Raw genomic sequence first — 13,354 nt, forward strand, 5'->3', positions numbered from 1 at the left:
TCAATGCTTTTTCACTTGTGATGTTAAAAGTAGAAAACAAGGACATGAACAGGGACTTTATATAAAGATGTTGGATGGCTGGTGATAACCCAGCTTTTTAGCCTTGATGCATTAATTAAGTGCATTAAATAAGTAATGATGTCACCTTTACTGCATAATTCTTGTAATGCATCATCTGCAAAAACACTAAAGCTCAGCATCAATGAGCGATGACAGTGTCACGTCTTCAAACTTCACTTTGTGTTCGACCTTAAGACAAACTACTAACAAAGCTCTTTCTGATCAAATGAGTTAACAGCTTTTAACACGGGATGCTTAAGTTCCCGTCAGCTCAAAACTACTATTTGATGGTTAGTCTCTGACCCTTTGCATTAAGGTAAATATGCTCTGTGCAAGTATATCAGCTGAACACAAAACCTCCTGGGTGACATGTGTCTCTGCAACCAAGCTGTTCCCTGTTACCAGTAAAAAAAAAACCTTGTCAATGATGCAGATGTTTGACTTCAGAGCCTTTTTCAATGTGGAATCTGCTGTTACACCGTTTATCACCGAGCAGAGCCGCCTCTCGTTCGGCTCCTGGCATCAGTTTAGTTAAACCGTCACAGATCTGTTGTGCTGCATTGTTTGATGTTATTGAGCAACTGTTGTTTTTTTCATCTGTTTGACTGCTGCTGTCTGCTCCCCGCGACAAGGCCGCACCTTTCGTCTGCTCCTCTTTAATCTCCTGTAATCCGCGTGGTAATCCACCATTCATTTCTGAATGAGCATGAAAGAGCAGAAATTCAAATTCTAAAACAGAAGGGATCGAGTCCAACCTTCGTTTTCTGACCGAGCGGTTAATTTCTTGTAACGCCCACGAGTTCAGCAGGAACAGGGGTCAGCGGCTTCAGGACGTATTTGCAGTTTTTTTATTTCCATGCTTTTATTTGTGATGTTGGGTGCGGCCATCAAACAGGGATTTGGGGGTTTTGTTTGCCGTCATCGTACGAGAGCGAAGGCTTTTATGTTCACTTCCTCTGGGTTCCTTTCTGTCCATCTCCTCTGTTGCGAGAGAACAAAGTGCCTTCAGTTTATTTGGGACTTTCCATATTGAGACTTGAGTAACAGGATCCCGCCCTTCAGCTCGATGTCACCATGACACCTGATGGTTGTGAGGGTGTGAAAGGTCTGAACGTTCCCTCAAGTTCCAGCGCGTGATACAAACTGGAGATTTAGACATTTATGAGGTGTTAAAAAGAGGGAGCTCAGTGTCTGATACATATTTTAGGGATTCAGAGTAACAGAAGTTGTGTGAAAGATGCTGAGTGTGATTCTCTCACTTGGGCGAAGCCGTCAAACCACAGGGTGAGAGTTTCCATCGACTGCTGCAGAGACGATGTGAATGCTACAGACACGTTTCAGCTCAGCTGTGCACGGGAGGGTTTGGGCACTCAAGCTAAATGGACCCTGGGCGGGAGCTACATCGAATCAAACATACCCCTACACCTCAGGAAAATTAATATGATACCAAACCACTTGATTCCAATCTTCAATTTGTTCTTTTCATCATTTAAATTATAGACAAAAGACGAAACAGATGTTCTAGTCTTGAACACAAGTGAAGGTGCAACCTTGCTTTGTATTAATGAACCATGTACAGTCAATAACATGAAACTCAAGAGGAACATGAGCCCAATATAAACTAAAATTAGAGGTGCAACCTGCCCAGAATACAAAGTAAAAGTTCAAACAGCTGTTGAGGGTTGTTTGTTTTTAGCCATGGTGGCGTAACTCTATGGATAACAGTGTTGGTCCACCACTTAGTTCCAGATTTAAATATCTCACAAACCGTTGGATCGATTGACATGAAATCTAGTACAGGTGTAGATGTTGCCAGGGAAACTTATCCTACCAACTTTCATGATCCTCTGAGTTTCCCCATAACTCCACTTGGACGTTGAAATTTGTTTATTTGGAGTCAACAACTTAACAACATCCCCACAAGCTTCCCTTGTACTATCTTCAGTTCCAATTAGCACATTTTCTTGCTTTGAAATAATCGTACACTCTAAACAATAAGGGTACATTGCACGCTCGACATCAGCGTGTTAGCATCGTCATTGAAAGCTCCGCTGCTCGTCTTCACAGAGCCGCGAGCATGGCTAATTCTCTTAGTCACGTTTTTTTTTTTTTTTTAAAGAAACGAGATTGAATTTATTGCGAGCCCGAGGAGTGTGAAGCTGTTTTCTGAAGACGTTTGTTTTAAGCCTGTGGAGAGAGAGAGAGAGAGTGTTGGAGTTTGGTCTGAAGCTGAAAGGATGGAGATGCAGTTTTATTAATTTATTAATCCCACAGGGAGAAGCCAGTATCAACAATGGGAGAAGATCAGTTCACTGGATTCTAACTGTTCCTGTTCCTCTGGTGTTTGCTGTGAAGATGCATTGACACTTCCGCTGTCCCAGCTCAGATTATAACACCAAACCCAGTGTGTCATTGGAGATCAAACCAATGTCATTGCCTGTTTTCTGGAAACTCCAGTCCAGCTGCTGGCACCCGTCCCCAGGAAGTCTCATTTAATGAGGCTCAGTCAGGTCTGATACCCTGGATCTGATTGTTGCATCCCGAGGTTAGTTTGCAGGAGAGAAGCTCTGGTTTGTCATTGAACTGTTCATGCTCCTTCTGGTTTGTACAAGCAACTCCACTGCAGAGAAATCTGGGATAGCGTGCCCTCCCCCTGACCACCGATAGAGTTAGGAGTGACACGGATTAAGACACATGGGGGACCGGTTCTTTTCCAAATGGGAAGAGGACAGGGGGGAAAAAAAATCCTTGAAATAGATTTAATAAACAGCTTTTTTCCAACGAGGTCTTCCACTCACTGCTCCTGGCATTAGTCGTCTGTCTCGGAGCCAGCGTTAATCCCATGAGCAGCCTCGTCCATGACAGAACAAGCTGAGGAAAGAGCATCAACCTCCAGAGCAGCAGGAAAGTCAAAGGAAAATAAGATGTCATGGAAGCTGATCATCGTGTTTGATCGGTGGGACTCACCACAGTGAAACGAAGGAGCAGATGGTGGAAGAAACAGCTTCTATTGTCAGTTTCATGTCAGTTGTGTTGTTTTTCCCCGTCTCGGTACAGGAGCACGACAGCGTGGCACGAAGTTAAAACGAGCAAAGTGTTACCCTCGGCTCGCGGCGCTTCAGGAGGAGCCGCGAAGCCGTTATCGCACTCGAGTTGGATTCAGCACAAAGCCTCTCAGGGTTTTTTTTTCCCGTGCTCCAGAATCGTGGCAGCGACGGCAAACAAGAGGCGGGGGGGGTGGGGTGCTGCAGGGGTGTATCTCACTGCTGAGTCGCTGGCTAATTTTCAAGCCTGGGATCCTTCCGTGCCCTGCAAGGCCCCATCTGTAATACCATGACCTATTTGTGTGTAATCAGCAGCAGATTGCTTGCCCAGCATGTTAAAGTGCATTTATTCACTTGATTTCTCACAACTATCCGGTGCGGTGGAGATAGCAGCTTTTATATCATTTTTTTTTTTATTCATTATTATCGAGTGATAGCGTCTCCGTGTTTGTGTTTCCAGCTGGCGCTCGATCAGTCGGACTCATTGATGTCTAGCACCCGATGACCCGGGAGGAAGTTAGCTGCAGGTTAACTCGTTTGTTTAGCCGTCCGGGCCGCGGATCGACGGATTTCACCGATCTCGTTTTTGTCGTATTGAGCCACAACAGGAAGCTGTGAACAGGGAGAGAGCTGGAAAAACAGAGACCGTAAATAAAGAGGGAGAATGTGACTCTGTGACTGCACAGAACATCATGTGGAGCTGAGGTACATGTGCTCGGCCGATCATGGAATAAAAAATTTTAACCCCTTTTTTTATGGCATCAGTTAACACGATGAACACTCGAACATGCATTAGTTTGATAAGAATTTCCTAAAACATCGGAAACCGACTTTAAGAGGAAATAATTGGATGTGTACTTTGTAGTGGTGGGGGAAAAAAATCAATTCTGTTCAGTATCGCGATATTTTGCGCCCGTGTTCTCCACTGCAGGAGATATAGTAACAGCCCAGAGGAACTTTAACATCTGAGCATGTTGACCAACTCCTTTTTCTGAACAAAAATACCAATATTCCCAAATGAATTTAACATTTTGGGTCATGACCTTGCAGCCAACTGGACTGGACTCTAGTAGTACACATTTGTTTATTTTTCTCAATTTGATTGAAGCTCTAGGTTACTCTTATTTATATGATTGAACTCAGGTTTATGTTACTCTATTATGTCTGCTTTATGTTACTGTTTTGTATTTAAATAATTGTAAGTTATGTGCTGGGAGCTCAGTGTTCATGTGAGAGGTCTCCTATTCAGAACATAATTACAAAGGTCCTGTGTCCTGAATGTTCAAGGACAAAGTTTTTGCACTTCAGTTAATGTGTAGAAGACAATGTTGTTCACAGAATTAAATGTGACATTTGAAGTGAGTTGAGCAGTCTTATTTTCCTCATTTTTTGTAATGCCTTTGAATAATATGGGGGACATGAATCGCAATATATCGCAGAATCAAATCGCAATACTTGCAGTATCGCAATACTATTGAATCGTCACATTTTTGCCAATTCCCACCCCTGGTACTTTGGCTTTTTTGTTTAAGGAGAGGGTTATGAAGTATTCTGCCTCCAGCCACCAGGGAGAGATCAGGAAGATTTGGCTCAGCTCTTGGGAAGCTGTCATGTTAATCATCTTTACAAACTGTGTGTAGTAAAAACACACACAGTCCACTACCTGCTCTTCTGACAGCTGGTGGATCCAGTGGAAGCAGTTAGCAGCAGAAGCAGATGTTTCCCTCAGGAATCGGTTTGAAGGATGATGATGATGTTTCCACGCAGGTTTGAATCTCTGTTTAAAACATGGACGTACAAGCATGAGTGTGTGAAGAACTAGTGTGGAGTCGTCCATGTTTTTTCATGGTTATAAAACATGTAAATCTGATTTTAGGAATTTTTAATGAAGCAATTGAAACAGATTTTGAAAAACCATATCAGACATACATATATACAACTGACCTTTGGTGAGCAAGACAAATTGCAATAGGAATATCAATTGAGTTATGAATAATGTACCAGATTATTCATTTGTATATTGTCCATGACCTTTAAATGTTGCTGTAAAGAGGAAGTCTTGTTGTCATACGAAGTTAATATTTTTTCCAACGATACATTTGTGTAAAAAGCTGCTTAAAATCTACCTTTTCATCGTCTCTTTGTGAATCTTTAATTAATAACCTCCACATAGAGGTTATCTTTTCACCCCTGTTCATTTGTTTGTTTGTTGGCTGGTTAGTGAGTAAGGTTACGCAAAAAACCCTGGATTGATTTTCACGAAACCAAGAAAAGACCCATACAATGTTGGCATGAATCCGTACAAAAGAGCGGATCCATGAATTCCTTCTTTAACATTGTGAGACAAAGTTTTCTGGCGTTTCCATCAATTCCCAAGGGAATGAATTCAAGGATCTATGAAAGAAATCAGATGTATTCAGAGTTGTGTTATTTGTGAGTGGGTGTGTGTGTGTGTGTGTTTGTGTGTTTGGCCTCAGCTTCATTCTATTTTTGAGTTGATTTATGACTTCATCTCTCAATTCGTGATGATACATGTGAGATGCGCCAGAAATACTCGTGAGGAACGACGATGCCTTCAGGGAAACAATTAAAAAGCGCTGCCTGCTTCATACCAGTCTGCACAGCTGCCCTGTCACTGTGTGGAGTGAGAGGCTGTTTGTCTCTTCTGCAAAACGACAGTAATCTGACTCATCTTCTGAATCCTGCCATAACCTGAAACTGACCCCTGCTTCCTGCTGTATTTATTTTTATTTATCTGATGCGGTATTAGCCGTGCACATGGCCAAACGCCAGATTACAACCAAAGCTCTCATGTCAGCCTCTTCCTGCCAACCTGCCGTCTCGGAACAGAAGCGAAGTTCTCCTGGTTTGTTCCTCCAGAGGTTTCTAGAGGACTCCTGCAGCCTCGGCCCATTAACGTGTGGACATCAGCTGTTGGCTGGGGGGGCCGGTGCTCAGCCCACCGAGCGTTCACAGCGGCTGTCACATCGATCAGTGTTTCCCACAGCGCGAGTCCTGCAAGAGGAAGGAGGCTTTGACTTCACATTGTCTGAGGTCACGGCAGAGGGACTCGCTCTGACTCTAAACCTGAGCGGACCGGACACCTCCACAGGCGGGGGGGAAAGCGGGGGGCTTCCGGGGCATCAGTGGCCCTCAAGGTGGATCTGGTCATTCTGTTGTGGGGGACAGCGTCTTCAGCCTTTTAATGACCTGGCGTATTTACTGGTTGTTTTTGAAAGATCTTTGTTCTACAGTTAGGGGTCCAGTCCGGAGCTGTGTTGCAGTGCATGACTGAAATAAGTCAAATTTCTAAATATATTTTACAGGTGAAGAAATATCGAACCCCGTCTCGTTCTCGTTAATGAGGTTTAACTCTACCGAGTCCCAACGGCTCCCTTGTAAAACTACATTCAAATCCTCTAGGTCCAGAATTTTATTTGGATCTGATTCTGCATCAGATTTCACACACTGGTAGATATTAGTCTCGTAAATATGCCAGATTTTTCTGCCGTGAATTATTCCCCTCTGTGGCATTACGTTAAATAAAGTGATTTAAAAAACGCCCCTTTATCCAGATCTGCACCAAAATTGTGCTGGCCCATGTCCAGGGATGAATTCACAACCTCCTTGGTGGAAGTGAATCTTTGATACTGCACCTCATTATTTGCATAATTTGACATAACATGATTTTAAAAATGTCCCTTTGTCCAGATCTGCACCAAAACTGAATGGGTTCTGTCCATCAAGTTTCATGGTTATCCATTCTGTTGTTTCTGCTTCTTGCTTACAAACACACAAACAAAGGGACAGGGGTGAAATCACAACCTCCTCAGTGGAGGTGAATGTTTTTAGGGGTCCAGTCCGGAGCTGTGTTGCAGTGCATGACTGAGATAAGTCAAATTTCTAAATATATTTTACAGGTGAATAAATATCTAACCCTGTCTCGTTCTGGTTAATGAGGTGTAACTCTACCGAGTCCCAACGGATCCCTTGTAAAACTACATTTAAATCCTCTAGGTCCAGAGTTTTATTTGGATCTGATTCTGCACCAGATTTCACACACTCGTATATATTAGTCTTCTCAATATGCCAGATTTTCCTCTAAAAATTATTCCCACTGTGTCAATGTTAAAGAAAGTGAATTTAAAAATGTCCCTTTGTCCAGATCTGCACCAGAACTGAATGGGTTCTGTCTTGGCCGGTGTCCAGTCCATCAAGTTTCATGGTTATCCATTCTGTTGTTTCTGCATCTTGCTTACAAACAAACAATCAAAGGGACAGGGATGAAATCACGACCTCCTCAGTGGAGGTGAATGTTTTAGGGGTCCAGTCCGGAACTGTGTTGCAGTGCATGACTGAAATAAGAGAAGTCCAATTCCAAAATATATTTGACAGGTGAAGAATTATCGAAACCCCATCTCATTCTCGTTAATGAGGTGTAACTCTGCCGAGTCCCAACGGCTCCCTTGTAAAACTACATTTAACATTTCAACCTCCTTGGTGGAGGTGAATGTTTGAACTGCACCTCATTATTTTCATCATTGTAAACCATCCACTGTTTTGTAGAAAAGCTGGAAAGAGCACGAGCTCACTTATCGTCCAGAATCAGAATCAGAATCGATCTATATTAAGTATCCGTATCGTTAGTGCATTCACATAAACCTCCCAGCATCATGCACAGGGTTAAACTTCCCCAGTAAAACTTTGCAGAGGCTGTGATGTGTCTTTTCTTTTTTTGTGAGCGTGTCTCGAGGTCTCAGACGGTTTCTGATCAACCTTTTAAAACATGTGAACCTGCCTGAGAGAAACGCAGCCGAGAGAGAGAACTCTCGACTCCTCATCGTCTCATATCTGCTCGCAGACAGAATGTGTGACTCCGCGGCTCAGCACCATGCAGTCGTTAGCGCTCCGCTGCTCAGCGCTGGCCTCCAGGTCCTCTTCCTCTTCCCCCCCCCCCCCACACACACGTCGCTCTCCACCTCCTCAAATGTAGGGCACATACAGCTTCTCCATGCGTGTTTGTTTGCCTGGCTGTCACCTCACATTACACCCCCATCTCCCAGCAGCTGCAGTGAGGGGGTCATGAGGAAGGCCACTCCTTAATACTAATGCTTTCTTCTCACTACAGCTGAGTCCAGGTTCACACAGAGCACCAGGAAGATGGATTATTAATGTTGAGGTCAGAAAGCTTCAAGGAATCTGGTCGTCGTTATGTTTTCCAGCTCGGAAACCTTGATCTTTTTTATACAGGGTTAGTACGGTCATGGAAAACCTGGAAAATTCATGGAATTTTAAAATGTGTTTTTCCAGGCCTGGAAAAGTCATGGAAAAAAATAATCTTCCAAAAGTTTTGGAAAAGTCATGGAAATTTGTTATATTCATATTTTCATGTCGTTCATTTTAGGGCATAATTAATAGACGGTCGATTAAGACAATTTAATCGAATGCCCATCCCTAGTTCATTTACGCTGAGTTTTAAATAATTCAGATGCTTTTAAAGAAATACGCTCAAAATATAGGCAGGCATACTTGGGTTTGTGTCATTTAAGGTTTACTGTATGCCTTGGAATTCTCATTGTTAGTTTGAATACTACATTTTGTCACTTTTTCGTGTATACACCGGGATTTCACAAAATGTTCGGTCATGGAAATTTGGTTTAAAGTTATTGAAAAGTCATGGAAATCCATTGGTCAAAATGTGTATGAACCTTTTTTATAACACACGTATCTCCTCTAAAGATCTGGGTGAATTATTTGATTTCCAAACTGCGTTATCGTACCTCGGTGACCAGCAGGGAACATTCAGAGAGAACATCTTGAACTGGAGCCGCCTGCACGCTTTGTCCCTCTCTCTCTCTGAGGATTTCCCCCGGGGCCGGAGCGTTATTCGAGTCAATGCTGTGACCTCTGTTTGCCCCTCAGTTCCCAGTGAACCCAGTCTGACTCGTGGGGGGGGGCTGTCACAGCGTCTCTTGCAGGGACAGGACACACCTCCCAGTCAGCTGGGTCAAGCCTGTTCACAATGATGGCCGAGCGCCGGCGCCGGGAGGTGAACACACGCTGCGTGGGAGCTGCATACATATTCATCTTGTGTGTGTTTGTGTGTGTGTGTGGCAGTTGGTCACACGTGGCGTTTGTGTTACTTCCTGTTTGCAAACGCGTACAGTTTATTTTTTTTGCACAAGGTTGAAACGACTTTAAATTGAATTAAAAGCCTTTTAAAAGGATCATTTCATTCTTATTAACATCGCGGGTCCAATTTTCATAGTTTCATCCGTCATTAATTCAGCCTTCGTTAATTATTTAACAAAGCTAATTAAGGACATTGTACTTGCAAGAATAAATATTCTGGAATTAAATTGATTTAAATAATAATGATTTTACACTTTCAACTACAGACGTGTGCAGTGTTGAACTCTGAAAGGAAACTGTGGGCTTTTATCTCTATTAAGCCCACATTTATATATGCACCGCTAAAAGTTAAAGAGCTTTTAGCAGCTCCTGTTTGATGTACACCACTATATGAACAGTCAATTGTCTCCTATGGGATAGAAATGTGTGTATGTGTGTGTGTGGGGAGTCCACAAAAATACACAATATGGGAATGGGAGCGTTCAGTTCTCCTCAGCGTCTGGGCTCAGTCTGCTGACCCAACGTGTCCCGATGACAGAATGATTCCCCCTCAGTCCTGATGTAACGTTGATATGAACTGGTTTTGAAACGTCCTGTGGCAGATTCGACTGGTTCACTTCCTTCTTTGTTCTGCGAGCTGCCGCTTTCATCTTTCTCTGGTATTGACACGGCCATAAATAATTCAAATACACAATGTGTGCGTGAACAGTAACCTCCCGGGCGCCTCGGGGCAAAGCACGAAGCCAAAGAAAAGCGCTAATGAGCTTAATTATATCATTTATCCATGATTAAGTGTTGGTTTAAGTTTGATGGTTCTTGTGGGTGTGTGCTGGAGAAAGTAACAGGAGGAGATATGAGAGACTGATATGGAAGTCAGCTTCGTGGTCACCAGAACTGAGACCAGCTCCCCAGAATAACTCAAAGTCAAATATCTCCAGTCCCAGTTTCCCTCTCTTTCTGGCCAGAAAGTGTCCACCACCATCTCCTCGTCAGCACATACTCTGAAAGGCTCTTTGTGATCTGGAAAATAATTTTCTCTGCTGCGGTTTCTTGGTTACTGGGTAGTTTTTTTCTTTCTTCAGCTCCAGTGAAGTCATACCTCCTCTCCCTCCGCATGCATCACTGATGTTTCCTTTGTCGTTGCAGGAGCTCACGTCCAGAAGCAGAGCCTGCAGACGATGCAGAACCTCCTGCAGGAGGAGGTGGCACAAGCAGAGGAGCAATCAGAGGTAACCACGACCAAACCGGCTCCGTTCTTTTGTTCTCGCTGAGGAGGGAAAGGAACAGTTCCTCCATCTCGCTGGCCGCGGCGTTGTAGTCGATTCCTGAAAAGCCTGGAGTCTCGCTGGCAGCCCGCCCACTTCTGTGCAATCTGATCCCTGGAGACATGAGGAACATACATACACATCTGAGCAGTCGACCAGCATCTGAGAGGAATATCCATCTCAGCAGCCGCGTTAGTGACCGTTCAATATCTGTTGTGTTCATTCTGCTCTCTGACGTTGCAGCTTTAAGGATTTAAGAACAAAAAACCAACATATTTAGTCTGAAATCATTCTCCAGAGTAAATTTAGATTCTTCGTGGGGATGAAGCAGCTTCAGATCAGTTAGTGTCACTTTGCCAGTAAATGCTCAAGACACATCTTAAATGTTCGGGTATCAATAATGACACATGAGTGAGTCTATTTTTCAGACCGATGGAAAACTGAACAAAAGCGTTCATGTTTTAAATGGAAATTAACATAAACTGTAGATCACTGGCTCCCAATGTAGAGACAAGTGACCTCGAGATAAATCCAAGGCTATAATGAGGAATTCAAAGGTATTTTATGAAATATTTCATCTTTTCATGCTGTTAAATATCCATCAGACAACACGGAGGAAATATAGCTCCATGTTATGAGAGGCAAGAACCAGTGATGAGGCACCAGAAACTGATCCAGACATTAACATCACTGATAATCTGACTCAATACGGTGCAGGTTGAATTTAAATGATGCAAAATGAAAAATGCAGCCTGAAGGAAAAGCGTCACTTACAGGCACAGTATTCCAAAGCGATTATCACCCGGCCCAAACACATCATGTTCTCACGTGAGCAGCTTATCTGAGATATTCATCCACATCGGAGCCAAATCAAAACTAAACCTCAGAACCACCCGACCGTGAAGAGACCGGAGCTCTGCTTCTATCAACAGAGATTTGCTGACGTCTGCCTGAACGATTCTCCGACATGCATGTACTGACATGAGTGTTTACACAGACACACACACACACACACACACACACACACACACACACACAGACACACACACACACACACTGGAATCTACTGTGTTTCTTCCACTTCTGTCTCATGATGAAGATGAATCACTAGACCTGCAGACACATTTGGTCAAAAATAACATAACAATCTTTATATGACATTAATCATTTCGAACTTCAGGTGGATTATAGATGGATCTTGTGCACGTTTCCTTGTATAAATGCAGATGTGGTTCAGTGAGAGCACAACTAGGGTTGCAAAATTCCGGGAATATAGAAAGTTGGAAACTTTCCACGGGAATATACGGGAATTAACGGGAATAAACGGGAATAAACTGGAAATGTTGTGGGTAATATATACTAACTGTATTTACCTTGTCATATACAGACATAAATATAAACATTTTGTTTTGTCATAGACTGATTTGAGCCCTGAGGAAACTTTGGGCACTTGACTATATGCTTCTGCATCGTTGTGTCATTCGTAACATAGGTCTTTGCACAGTATTTGCAAATGTACACAGCCTTTCCTTCTACATCGGATGGGCATGCATGTACTGACATGAGTGTTTACACACACACACACACACACACACACAGACACACACACAGAAACAGACACACACAGACACACACAGTGGAGAGGAATCTACTGTGTTTCTTACACTTCTGTCTTATGATGCAGATGAATCACTGGACCTCATTCTGTAAATGCTTTAGACACATTTGGTCAAAAATAACACAATCTTTATTGACATTGATCCTTTCGGACTTCAGGTGGATTATAGATGGATCTTGTGCACGTTTCCTTGTATTTATGCAGATGTGGTTCATTGAGAAGCAGCACAACACATGTCCAGTATAAGCTTCAGTCTTTTGACTTTCCAGTTCCTCTACAGATTTAGTTTTATAACAGACTGAGCCACCGACAAAGCAAACTACTCCACAGAGAGTTAACTAATCAGTGTAAATACTGTTTAGTGGCTTTGAACAGAAATCTGCTATAAATAGCATCAAAAGATTCCGTTTGATATTCTAAACATCTAAGGGATTATAACTTTTGAAACAGTTTTTAAAAACCGTGCCTGCAGGTGCATCAGTTTGCAGCACAGGTGTGTTGACACGCTGTCGTGGCTCAGCCGTCAATCACAGACACACAGCCGGGGTTATGTTCTTTTAAGTTAAAGGAGAATAAATTAATTTAAAGAGGAATATTAGTTGCAAAAACCTCAGAAGTGTTTTGGTTCATTATGGAACAAATTGAACGTCCACAGTCCAGATAATTAACATTAAACACTGGAATATATTACCTTGTGTGTATTATATATGTTTTTTGCTCCGTAGAAACATAAAACATTGAAGTAAAAGCTAACGATCGTCCATGTTGGAGTAAAACGATGTTCATGTCTGAGCAGAACGATCGTGTTTCTCTGCTCGTTGCTCACAAGCTACAGAAAGGATCCACAGATCCAGTGTAAATCCTCCGTCTTCCTTCGACCTTGATCAGGGCGGCGTGCGGATGAAATCCACCCCCGGCGCCCGAGCTGCAGCTCCAGACTGGGATTGATCTGCTCTCTAACACCCCACCCCCACAACCTCTCCGATCAATACCTCCTCCCTCGGTCGTTAGCGGCTGTCAGCTGATTGATTAGGGACCGCCCCCAGCACAGGCCAAACTGCCTCAACACGGACACGTCAGTAAATATTTGATAGACGCTTGGTGTTTGATACTTGAATCAGTGGGTTAAACAAACTCTTTAAGAAGATGGAGGCGTTCACAGATCTGTCTCGTCACATATTTTGGATTTTACGACAGAATGATGAAGCTGTACGTTGAACACAAAGACAAAGACG

The 13,354-nt window shown here is 43.0% G+C and overlaps 1 protein-coding gene across 1 annotated transcript in view; it reads left to right on the top strand.

Moving 5' to 3' along the window:
- Nucleotides 1-13,354, top strand: part of vps37d (VPS37D subunit of ESCRT-I) — a 28,366-nt gene that overhangs the window by 10,228 nt on the left and 4,784 nt on the right. The window contains exon 3 of the mRNA XM_061085776.1: nt 10,383-10,465. Coding sequence (XP_060941759.1) covers nt 10,383-10,465 — 83 coding nt within the window. The remainder of the gene's footprint in view (nt 1-10,382; nt 10,466-13,354) is intronic.

Source organism: Limanda limanda, chromosome 14 (assembly GCF_963576545.1).
Source record: "Limanda limanda chromosome 14, fLimLim1.1, whole genome shotgun sequence".
NCBI classification, from domain to species: domain Eukaryota; kingdom Metazoa; phylum Chordata; class Actinopteri; order Pleuronectiformes; family Pleuronectidae; genus Limanda; species Limanda limanda.